This window comes from Rhinopithecus bieti, unplaced genomic scaffold (genome assembly GCF_001698545.2).
Source record: "Rhinopithecus bieti isolate Rb0 unplaced genomic scaffold, ASM169854v2 scaffold_4553, whole genome shotgun sequence".
Lineage (NCBI taxonomy): Eukaryota > Metazoa > Chordata > Mammalia > Primates > Cercopithecidae > Rhinopithecus > Rhinopithecus bieti.
This window is the reverse complement of record NW_016804694.1, coordinates 3,081,772-3,094,640: the sequence shown is the minus strand read 5'-3', so window position 1 is coordinate 3,094,640 and position 12,869 is coordinate 3,081,772. Positions and strand designations below refer to the sequence as shown.

At 41.6% G+C, this 12,869-nt stretch overlaps 1 protein-coding gene across 1 annotated transcript in view; it reads left to right on the top strand.

The window, feature by feature from the left end:
- The window catches only part of BTBD9 (BTB domain containing 9), a 492,311-nt gene that overhangs the window by 387,436 nt on the left and 92,006 nt on the right, over positions 1-12,869 (top strand). The window contains 1 exon segment of the mRNA XM_017870154.1: positions 246-306. Coding sequence (XP_017725643.1) covers positions 246-306 — 61 coding nt within the window.

Here is a 12,869-nt window from a genome sequence, read left to right as displayed (position 1 = left end):
AAAAAAAAAAAAAAAAAAAAAAAAAAATTAGGCTAAGGAAATAACTAGTAACTTCACTGATTTCCTCTTATCTGCTCATGCTACCTCTTCCCTTTGGCTGCTAGGAGCCTCCAAGCTCCTCAGTTCCCCCCAGGCTACTCCTGTGTATCCTTTGCACACAGTTCCAGCCAGCACCAGCTTCTTGGAGGTTACCTCAGGGATATTTCCCAACCCCTGACACCCAAACAGTCTCATGTGTGACTCAGATAGGCTGGGGTCCTCTTCTGCTCCACTGCAGAAATATCAATGCTGGCTCTTGGGGATCCAGTGCCAGAGTGGGAGGATCCTGAGAAATCTGAGATCTCACCCACCTTTGGCATGATTTCTTTTCTGGCTTGTGAAAATTCCTGATCTTTTTTGTCTATACCTTCCTGAATGGGAGTCAGGGCAGTGATACAGAGAGGTAGTGGGGGGCGGGGGGTGCTTGCATGAGCATTGGATGCCTGCATGGCACGAGGACTGTGTTCTCAGGATGCCCATGTAGGTCCTATCAGCCAAAATTAGAAGGAAGTTAAAAGGGGTCCAGAAATAGGATTATAAGGCATAGGATTATAAGGCATAAATGTTTGTTCTTGATGAGGAAGAGTGAACTGGCTGAACAAAAGAAACAGTTGAATTTGCAGAGTGCAATATTCTAATGAAGCCTCATGCTCTGCTTGAGTCAATGTCGCAAGGTCTAGCTGCAGCAGGGCCTTAGCTAGATAGGAGTGATTTATTCATCTCTGCTTCCATCACTCAGATTTCCTTCTCTCAGTCATCCAGTGTCTATCATCGGAAAGCCTGGTTTCTGTAGAGGAGTTTACCCTAGTAGCTTGCCTGGAATACGTTTTGAAGGATTAGTGTACATGGCACGGAGACTGGCCTCTGTGCCCAGTACACTCTGGTGAATATTCATGTCGGCACCTGGGAGGGTTATTTCTAGAAAGGCAATTCTTGCAGAATACATTCCAAAGAGGGAATGCTTTTCCTGTCTGATGTTCCCTCAACCAAACAAATGTGGAAGAGGTGAAGCTACTCTGCAGTTCTGGGGAGCATTCATGAGACAGAAACAACATCCTCACATCTTCTGCAACAGTGGGGAGACCTGCAGACCCTCCCTTTGCAGAGCCTTTGCCTGGGCCTCCTGTTCAGTATAGGTGATCGCAGGGAAAAGAAAAAAAAAAAGCAACTGCCCATTTAGCCTTTGGTCCTAAAACCCACACCAGTTTGGCTTAATTACAGCTGTTCAGCAGTTAGGAAAGCTAGTGTTATTAATGTTCAGCTGAAAACGTTTCAATTAAAACTTGTGATCCCAGCTTTGAAGACCTGGATCAAGAAAACTATACTGAGTGGCCAGTGATCAAAAGAATTGCACTGAAAACTTAATGAGCCATTTTCCCTCTAGCTATTACAAAAAAAAATACATAAAATATTGCTTTATTTTTCTGGCTTCTCACCATTCTTCAAAAGATTTATCACACAGTTACATATTAAATTGATTAATTATCTTTTGTTTATAAGAATTTATAGTTGGTAGTTAGGATTTTCACCTTTATATACTGGTGGAGATGTTGCTATTATTTTTCTCATTAATGCTGTCTTTTTTAATGGTAAGTCATGTACCACATAGAGAATTATGATTTATCACACACCTCAGCTTTCAAACAGGATAATGTACTTATTCTAAGTGTTTAAATTGTATAGCACTTGCAACTTATTATAGTTTTCTTTTGTGTTTTAGAGGGTAGTTGTTTTCATGTGAGAGCCTTCACAAACTATTTCATGAAAGAAGTCCATTAGAGAAGGGACTAACAGGGAGGGAATTCCAGAACAAGGAGATAGAAAGACAGACAGCATTTCATTGTCCATGACCCAGCGGAATAAACAGATTTGGGAATGCCGTGAGAGGAGGGCAGTAGTAACTTCGCTGAGTGAGAACCTGAGGGAGGAACGAGTCGCAGCTCACACTGGTGGTAAGGCTGAAGGAGGTCTGAATTGGATAGGCAAGTGTTTTAAAATCATTTCTATCAAGAGCTCAAGACTTTGTAGATTGTGTTCTGTGGGGAAAAGAAGATGATTTAAAGCTGGAGCAAAGGTTGAAACCCAGATCTGATTTGGGTGAAAAGGTCAGTCTGATAAGAAAGGGAAAGAGGTGTGGGAAAATAGTACTGGTTGTGTTAAGGGAGACCAGGGAAGAGATTTGGTAAGAACAAAAATGGAGAGATTACATGATTGAATAGGAAGAGATTTGCCGGTCGTTCATCCCTGCTGGAACATCCTCCTGACTGTAATGTTCAGAGTTGAGCCTTCCCACCTGTTTGCTGTTCCTTTCTTTCCCTTTGTCACCAGGTCAAGAGAATACAAAGTTCTGCATGTAGCTAAATTATGAGTTTTCCCATAGACACAGATTCTTGTGAAAACTTGACCCAAGGGAGCCGGGCGCGGTGGCTCACGCCTGTAATCCCAGCAATTTGGGAGGCCGAGGCGGGCAGATCACGAGGTCAGGAGATCGAGACCATCCTGGCTAACACAGTGAAACCCCGTCTCTACTAAAAAAAAAATACAAAAAATTAGCCAGGTGCAGTGGCGGGCACTTGTAGTCCCAGCTACTCGGGAGGCTGAGGCAGGAGAATGGCGTGAACCCGGGAGGTGGAGCTTGCAGTGAGCCGAGATTGCGCTGCTGCAACCCAGCCTGGGCAACAGAGTGAGACTCCGTCTCAAAATAGAATAAAATAAAATAAAATGAGAAGAAAGAAAAAGAAAACTCGACCCAAAGGAATAGGAAGGAGCCATGGCACTTACTAAATTTCCCTTTGGCGCTGCTTCTTTGGTGCGTTGTAGGCCATGCATGCGGGCACATATTAGCATGTGGTCAGAGGATGGGCAGGAGAATAAGCTCAGTGGATGAAATAGCAGTCAGAATGGATATTTTTCATAAACTTTAACTTATGTGAGACTCTCCAAAATGGTGTTGGGACTAGGGGTGAAGTACTGGCTGGGGGAGGTTATTTTTGCATTGAAACATAATTCAGTCTATAGAACACTGAAGATACTGTACAGGAATAAGTGACCTGAGTTTTTTGAGGAGTGATATATCTATAGTTGCCTCTCTGCCTCTCCTCTTTCCATCATAAGTCGCCTCTTCTGCTCCCCATTTCTCCTTCGTTTTTTTTTTTTTTTTTTTCCTGAGACCGAGTCTGGGTCTGTCGCCCAGGCTGAAGTGCAGTGGCGCGATCTCGGCTCACTGCAAGCTCCGCTTCCCGGGTTCATGCCATTCTCCTGCCTCAGCCTCCCGAGTAGCTGGGACTACAGGCGCCCGACACCACACCCAGCTAATTTTTTGTATTTTTAGTAGAGACGGGGTTTCACCGTATTAGGCAGCATGGTTTCGATCTCCTGACCTCATGGTCCTCCCGCCTCGGCCTCCCAAAGTGCTGGGATTACAGGCGTGAGCCAATGCGCCCAGCCCCCCTCCTTCGGTTTAACTCACTAGAGCTTATGATGTGGAAGGCATTGTGCTGGGAAATACCAAGGTCAATAGCCATGCCTGGTCCCTGCGCTGTAGAAGCATGGTCCAGTGGGCTCTCCTGAATGGACTTGGTTTGAAAAGCTGAAGGGAGGGGCTACCGGATGGTGTCATGCAGGGAACCTGGAGCCAAGGTGATTCTACTCCCCTGCCTGTTGAATGAAGGCCCACAATGGGGCCATTTTGTTTCACAGGAGTCATAAATGTTAAGTAAAAATCCAAGAATTCTTAACACTCAGCTGTAGATTAGTACATTTTGAGCTCTTTTAATATGTCTGTCTGTTCTTATCGCCCTCCTAATCATTTCATAGAATTGAGGACAGAGAACAGAAAAGCTCACACAAATGCATATTGCCTTCAGCTATTAACAGAAGAAACTGATTCTGGCCTTTTAAATTCACAACAGCCCGTAATAGCCTTTCTAGCAAATGAAGCTAAAAGCCAGCTGGACCTGATGCCTGGGAGCTAAGCCCTATGGTCTGGGCAGGACCTCGGCGTTTCTGCCTCTTACACATCCTTTTCTGATCCTGCGGGTGAGCCAAATCGGGCTGATCTCACTGATTGTATATACTCATCATGAGGAGGAAGTTGCTAGGATCAAGGCAGATGGCCTTGCTGGAGAGGGGAATTGATGATGCCAAATTTAAACACGGGGAATATCTGTAAAAGCTGCATACCTGCCTAGTGTGTCACTGCCCAAAAAGTCTGTAACATATTGTGGCTTCACCTTTTAAAATATCATAAAACCATTTGAGGGGTTCCCAGTATTTTTGATGCCAACATTTTGCTTAAGGAAGGGGCTGTATTAGAGTCACTTTCCAAAATATAAGAATGCTTTTCTTCTCAAGGGCTGTTTGGCCTGGACAAATTTTATCATATTTCCACATTGAAAGCATAAAATGAGATAATTTTCTTTTTTTCTTTCTCTTTATTTTCTTTTTCTTTTCTTTTCTTTTTCTTTCTTGACTGAGTTTCGCTCTTGTTGCCCAGGCTGGAATGCAGTGGCACGATCTCGGCTCACTGCACCCTCCTTCTCTCGGGTTCCAGCGATTCTCCTGTGTCAGCCTCCTGAATAGCTGGGATAACAGGTGCACGCTGCCTCACCCAGCTAAGTTTTGTATTTTTAATAGAGACGGGGTTTCCCCATGTTGCCCAGGGTGGTCTTGAACTCCTGACCTCAGGTGATCCACCCACCTCGGCCTCCTAAAGTGCTGGGATTACAGGTGTGAGCCACCATGCCCGGCCGAGAATTTTCATTAAATTGGACTGTGTAGTATGAAGTCTAGATCGTAAGCCTAGGGCAAAATTTATTTGTTAAAAGAGTTTGTCAAGTAATTAAATAATATGTAAAAGATTGCTTGGGCAGTGTTTAGCCCATGTAAGAAAATTAACCAGGAAACTTAGAAAAATAGATTTGCTTTGAAAGCAGGAAATGTGCTGATTATAAATTTTTTTTTTTCCAAATGTGATAATGTATGCAAAAACATTTGGAAACTAGTGAGGTCTGTGTGAATGTGAGGTGGGACTATGATTAATTGTTCACCATTCATTCCACACTCAGTAGCTAATGAATATTGCAGCTGCAGCCATGCTATTTGGTAATGTGGTATTAGCTTTTATGTTATCACCTGAAACTTGAAATTAAAAACTTAATCCTTCTAAGAAGTGAAAAGATGGTCTTAGCTGTTAAAAGTTGGTCATTTTAGCCAGGCGTGGTAGCTCATGCCTGTAAGCCCGGCACTGTGGGAGGCTGGGAGGATCACTTGAACCCAGGAGGCGGAGGTTGCAGTGAGCCAAGATTGTGCCAGTGAACTCCAGCCTAGGCAACAGATTGAGACCCTGTCTTAAAAAAAAGAAAAAAAAAAAAAAAAGATTGGTAGTTTTGTATTGTCTTCAAGTTTTGGTAAGTTTTGCCCCATCTAGCTATCCACAGTTATATCCTCCAGGCATATTCTCCATTGATACGTTACCACTTTCAGATAACTTACCTAGATTGTACTATATCTCTTATGGTGTGTGGGCTTTAAATAAATAAAAAAATTATACTATATCGAATGTAAGATTTCATGAGAAAGAAAATCCCTCCTATCCCTTTCTTAATGAGCCAGCCTACACAGTGGAGCCAAAGTGTATACTTGCCACCTCCTCACATTTTTGTAATCCTGGGCTTCAGTTGACTAAACACAGAAACTACATATGCCAGACACCCGAGAGCTTCTGCTTGCCTTTTCTCTGGCTACCTGCAAGAGAATATTGTTAACCAGTGCCATTGTTTCATCCCCTTTTAGAGAAATCACCCTCCACGTCCCAGATATGAGAGATTAAACACTATGAGACAGTAGGTAGACTCTCTGATGTCCTTTGACTAATGCACTTCCCAAAAACCCATTCCATCTGATGAGCAGCCGGTTTTTCCCTCCTCCTGCTATTAGGAGACTGGTGTTCCCTTTGCCCTGAAAGGTCGTGGCCCATTCATAGGCAGGCCTCTGCAGTGGCAACACCTCAGGAGTTCTCATGTCTGGAATCTTCAGGGCAGCCGCCTGGTCTACTTCACACACTTTTGAGAAAACATTGTTACTGGGCTCTAGGCTCCCGCTGAGAATCTCATTTTGGACTTGGCATCCTCCAGCAGCTCTTCTCAGCTGGACCGTGCTCTCCACCTGAGGGCAAAGCCACATCATCGAACCCTGTGACAGCTGACAGTAAGGAGCCCTCTCATCTTTGGGAAAGTCCCTCTTTCTCACCAGCAAAGTTGTTTATCTGAAGCTGTATTAATTCCTTCTGGAAGCTGTTACAGGCTCCCTCCTGCCCCTCAGTGGCAGAGATTAGAATAGGGCCCCTAATGTGTTTGTCTTCTGCTTCTCATCCAGAGGAGGGGGAACGGAACTTTTCCGATGTAGGTAAAAGTGCTGAAGCTTCCCTTTGTCAGCACAACTCCTTACCTCTCTCCCTCACCTTTCCAGCTGTCGCATCTGTTCTTTGCATCATGACCTCCAGTCTTTCTCTGTTCTGAACATTAGTCTACCATCTCTGATCCCACTTACCTCCTCAGCAGCCTACAAGTGGTCATTACTTTTCCTGGCCCTTCATTCCTTGACCCTGGCCTGTATCCTTCTTGTCACTGTTGGCCCTGCTTCCCCAGTGCCACTGCTGAGGAGAGTTATAAACTACACTGATCATTCCATCTTTGCAAGGCTCTCTCCCTATAGCTCCACTGATGCCACTGAGCCCACTCCAAAGCCTGTTTTGCCTTGCCACCGTACACCACAGTCTTACTGCTCTCAGTTTCTACATAGAATCCTCTTTCATAATTGAATGAAAAGATTGCCATCGTAAGGGAGGTTTCCCACCACCCCTGCACTTTACCTCGTTGTCTCTCTGGTCCTGTAACCATCACAGTATCATTGCCATCCTCATTGCCATAACATCTGCTCTTACTGAGTACCTTTTCTGTCCAGTGCACTCCACTAGGAGCTTATCTTTGGCCCTTTTAGTTCCAAGTAACAGAAACCAAGTAAAGATATCTTAAGCCGCAAATGGTAACTTTATTTAAGTGATTAGAAGATTTTTCATGGACTACTAGGGCAGAAACTTGGAGGGCCCTAGTAGATTTTGAAACCAGACATTGGAATCTGTCAGGACCCCAGGTAGCTCTCCCTGGACTGCACAACCTGTGGTCTCTGCTTCTCACTGCAGATGTCTTTCTTTGCTTCTGTATGCCTGTGATCAAAGAGACTCACCCCCAGAATGCCTATATTTTCCTCATCTCGTTTCAAGTGAACAGAGCACATTAAGCTGGAATCTCACATAATTCTAAATTTTTGAGAAAGGAAATCTGATTAGCCCAGCTTCCAAGTCCAGAGGATAAACTAAGCTCAGGAATCTCCCACGTCCACCTTGAGGTTGGTCTGGAAATAGTTGTCAAAGACAGGAGTTGCTGTGTAACATACAGACATACCAAAAAAACCTCTGCATATGCTATAACAGAATTATTAAATGTTAGAACTGGAAGAGTGCTGAGAAGCCATCAGATCTCAACATTTAATGTCACAAAGGATGAAACCAAAGTATAAGTAAGTTAAGTGACTTGCCTAATGTTACTTAGTAGTTATTCAGTAAATATTTTTTGAATTGTTGAATGGAAGACAATTATTTCTGAGGAACTTAAAGGATCTTTACCAAAGAATATACTGTATACATTTTTGAGGTCAGGAGTATCTTTGACTTTAATTGAAAGATTAGGAATGGATTTGATCAGAAGTTATTGCACTATCACTAATATCCTGGTTGCTGATCTTTAGTTTGTTTTCACCCAAATGAGAAAATTTAGCAACAGTGGCTTTATGGTCCCAGGCCTTCCAGTGGAATTTCCCACAAATGATGGACAGTTAGAAACAGGCACAACAGGCACTTGCTTCTGGTCTAAAAGGCACCAATTCAGTGGAGAAGCTGTTGACCTCAACTGTTAAACCTCAGCCATTGTTCACAATCTGGCACAGTGTTAATCCCTTAAGAAAAGAATGAAAAAAGTGCCATTGAGCACAACATAGTTTGTCATCGCATGCATAATGCAGACCTTCCAATTAGAATGCTACAATTTGGAAACTTTCTTCACAGACTGATGAGAGAAAAACTATTTTAAAGACGGGAAAACTCAGTCCACTGGGTTTGCCTTGAGTCACTTCTGACTCAAGCCACAAAGGCAAGAGTTTTGAAAACATATTCGCTATTGAATTTTGTATCAAAATACCAGCAAGGAGAGCAATTAGTTGCTGTAAACTGAACCCCTGGTAATCAATGGTATGCAGTCAGCCAGAGCATTTATGGAAGATGTAAGCAAAATCACATCTGCTAATCAATTAAAAGAAAAAAAGCCCAGCTCTTCACTGCTTTTAGGGAAACTTCACAGTGAGAATAAGGGAAGACGGAGGAGACAACATATATAATATCACCAGGCATTTCATGCTGGGCTCATTAGTTAGAGAGGTTTGTGGCAACAGTTAAACACCGGCCTGACCTGCATCGATAAATCTTGGCCAGCAACTTCCTTTATTCAGCCCCTTTTGAAAATGGCTTCTGATCTATGGGTGGAAGTGTGCATTATATGTTTAAGGAGCTCATCTCAGTTAAGGTCATAGAGAGTGTCTGTCCTGGGCGAGCTCACCATGCAAACATTCCCAGCTACTTTACAAGTCAGAAATAGCTCTCTGTTGTTGCAGGCACAAAGACATAAGAATACACTTTTCAGGCAGCCAAAGAAATGAAGGGAACTGGTAGAACAAAATTCCTCTCAATGGAAAAGCAAAGATTGAATCAATTTTTCCTTTAGTGTTCTTCAGCTGCAGTTGCCTTTTTCAATCAAATAAACAAAGGGGTTTAACTCCTGCCTAAGCCTAAATTCTAAGCAAATATGCATCCTGGGCATTAGTTAGAAGTCCTCTTTAAAACTTCAGCATGTAGGTTGAGTCTGAGCTCTAGGCTCGATGACCTGAGATCCATCAGTGTCCCTTTTCCGCTCAGGAGTCACCATGACCCCACATCTCCAGTCCCTGAGGACTCTTAATAGAGGAATAGAGAGAGGATGTCTCAACCAGTATGAGCACTTGGCTGCTGTTCAGAAAAAAAGAATTCAGGCCAGGATAAATTATTGAGGTAAAGATCGATAGACTAGGCTAATAAAAATTAATACCTTCAGCATGCAAACTATGATAGGCAGTAGATTAATATCTTTAAATATAGAGGACATTTTGTAAGTCATTAACAAAAAGATAAATATAAGTAGAAAATGGGTAAAATGTTCAAGCTCAATAAGTTAAAAATTGCAGATTAATAAGATATTTCAGCTATCAAATTAGCAGTATTTTTAAACATAATACATAATATTGGTGATGATGCACAGAAACAGGCATTTGTTATGCAATGCTGGTAGTGTTAATATAAATTGGTATAGATTTTTGCTTGGGGTTGGGGGGGATAGAAGTATTCAGCTATTTTATGATATATATCAAAGCCTCGAGATGTTATATGCCCTGCTCCAGGAGTTCCACTTACAGAATCATTCAAAGACAATAATCATAGATTTAGCTTAAGAATGTCTATCACAAAATTTTCATAATAGGCTGGACTCAGTGGCTAATGCTTTTAATCCCAACACTTTGGGAAGCTGAGGTGGAGGGATTGCTTGAGGCCAGGAGTTGGACACTAGCCTCGGCAACAAAAATTTTTTTTTAAATATCAGCGGGGCGTGGTGGTATGCACCTGTAGTCCTAGCTACTCAGGAAGCTGAGGCAGGAGGATTGCTTGAGTCCAGGAAATCGAGGCTGCAGTGAGCTATGACTGTGCCACTTCATTCTCCAGCCTGGGCAACAGAGCAAAACCATGTTTCCAAAGGAAAAAAAAAGAATTTCATAACAGTGAAATATTAACTGCGTAAGTGTCTAATAATAATAGATTGATTAAATAAAGTATGAGACATCCATACAGTGAAATACTATTCAGTACATATGATGTAGAAGAATATCTGATGATACAAAAAGATATTCATAATAGACCATTAAGCAAAAGCAGCCAGTTACAAACCATATGTACTGTGTGTGTATGTTTTAAAAGTTACTGGAATTTCAGATTACCTTCATTTTAAAATAATAATTTGCCTTGAAACAAATTGGAGGACTTTTATAGAATAAGCTACTTACAGAGCATGATATATACACCTTAAAATTTTCCTCAAATATGTTATCACTCCAAGAATATCTACTAGAACATATATGATACTCATAATTTATCCTCCATTTTTTTATCTTCTCCATATCCCATATCCTCAAGGCAGTCATTTTCCATGAAATATTTGGAGATCTGGTTAGGTTCTATCCCAAAAGGGACTGACTGTTTTCATTTCAGTCCTCTGTAGAAACACTAGCTTATGATTATCTAGAAGGATAGGAAATATGATAAACCTGGCTCTCCATAAATAATTTAAAATTCCATTGGGGAAAGTAACCTCAACATTATCTCCTCTAGTTTTTAGGGGAGATAAATTAATAATTTTAGAGAATTATTAATTGATTTTAAGTTTTCCCCTAGTTTTACTCTACTGTGTCAGAGTTATGAATGATTTCAATCCAGAACATATATGGAACATATGCCATGAACAGAGCCCACATGTTTGAAGCAGAGTTTTTAAAAAGAGAAAGATAAACATCTTTCTAAAGTTCTTATACTCAAAATGAGAGCCAGACAAACATAGAAGCAAAAAATACACTTTTAAAAGTTACTCAAAATAAATATAAATTAGCATAGGCTAACTGCATAAAAGTGCTCAGAAACTAGGATAATATTTGAGGAAATGACTAATGAAGGAAATGATTCATATTCTTATAAGCAAATTAGTGTAATCTAAGAGTAGGATTTTGGGACACTTAAGAACAACAGAGTGGAATCCTTTCTGATTCATTCAGGGTACTTTGAGAGATTAAACATTCAGGCGTATTAAAGAGAATCAGTAGGTATCATCTGCTAATGCTTTCCAAACCCATTTAACAGTTTTCTCTACTTAAAAGAGTTCAAAAATATTAGGTAGTATGAGTTTAGTAATTGATAGCAAACAGAATTACAATAGAAAATAAAGAATGAAAGGGAAGGTGAGCCCTTTAGGAGGCCAGGCAAGAGGGTAGCTTGAGGCCAGGAGTTTGACCCCACCTGGCCAACACAGTGAGACCCTATCTCTACAAAATAATCTTTTTGTTTGTTTTTTAATTAGCCGGGTGTGGTAGTGTGTGCCTGTAATCCCAGCTACTTGGCAGGCTGAGGCAGGAGGATTGCTTTAGCCCAGGAGTTTGAGGCTGCAGTGAGCTATGACTGCACCACTGCACTCCAGTCTGGGCAACAGAGAGAGAAGCTGTCCCCCCAACCTCCTCCAACAACCAAAAAAAAAAAGGTAAGGGTAAAGGAAAACAGAAAATACAGGCAATCCTAGTCCTCAGTAATAGCTTTATATATGACACTAAAGTGAACTTGTGCAAAGGATTTTCACTGATTATAATCATAAGATTAGGGGAAAATAATACAAACCACTTTTATAGAGTGATAGATTAGAGGTTGTAAATTGGGAACCAGATATATAAACTAGAGTAATGGAAACATTTGACAGTGAGATTACAGAAATGGGCTTTTGGTGAAGGTACCAGGTGAGAACCTTGTATCATTTCCATCACTTAGTTACTGTATGAGTTTAGACAGGTTACTTAACATGCTTTAATCCTTACACTTTCAATGTCTGTAATTTCATAATAATAATGCTTGCTAAGAAGATATTTAGAAGGATTTTAATAAGACAAATTGTATAGAGCACTTAACATAGGGACTGATACACAGTTAACATTAAAGAAATATTGGCCATCATGATCATTATGATTGATTTTTTTTTTTTTTTTTTGGAGACAGAGTCTCTGTCGACCAGGCCGGAGTGCAGTGGTATGATCTCAGCTCACTGCAAGCTCTACCTCCCAGATTCAAGCAATTCTCCTGCCTCAGCCTCCCAAGTAGCTGGGATTACAGGCACCCACCACCACGCCTGGATAATTTTTTGTATTTTTAGTAGAGATGGTGTTTCACTATGTTAGCCAGGATGGTCTCTATCTCCAGATCTCGTGACCCACCCGCCTTGGCCTCCCAAAGTAATAGGATTACAGGCGTGAGCCACCGCGCCCAGCCATTATTGTTGTTGTTAACAAGAATGTATTTGCTCAGCAACCACTGACTGAGTTTAAGCTCCATGTAAGACATTCTGTCAATGGTATAGAAAAAATCAGTAAGACATAGACACTGCCTTCAAGGAGCTTACTATCTATGCCAGCTGGTAGAGGAAGCAAACACATATGACCAACTATAAAGCAGTAAAATATATAGTTGGTATGAGAAGGACTTTTAAGGCTGAAATAATAGAAAACAATATCTGTCTTCCCTGTGGCACTGTCAGAAGCAAAATACTAATCCTGTACTGCAATGTTCAGATTCTTTTCTAAAATTATTTTTTAGGCCAGGCATAGTGGCTCACGCCTGTAATCCCAACACTTTGGGAGGCTGAGGCAGGTGGATCACTTGAGGTCAGGAGTTTGAGACCAGCCTGGCCAACATGGTGAAACCCCATCTCTACTAAAAATACAAAAATTAGCTGGGCGTGGTGGTGGGCACCTGTAACCCCAGCTACTCGGGAGGCTGAGGCAGGATAATCACTTGAACCCGGGAGGCAGAGGTTGCAGTGAGCTGAGATTACGCCATTGCACTCCAGCCTGAGAGACAGAGTGAGACTCCGTATCCAAAAAAA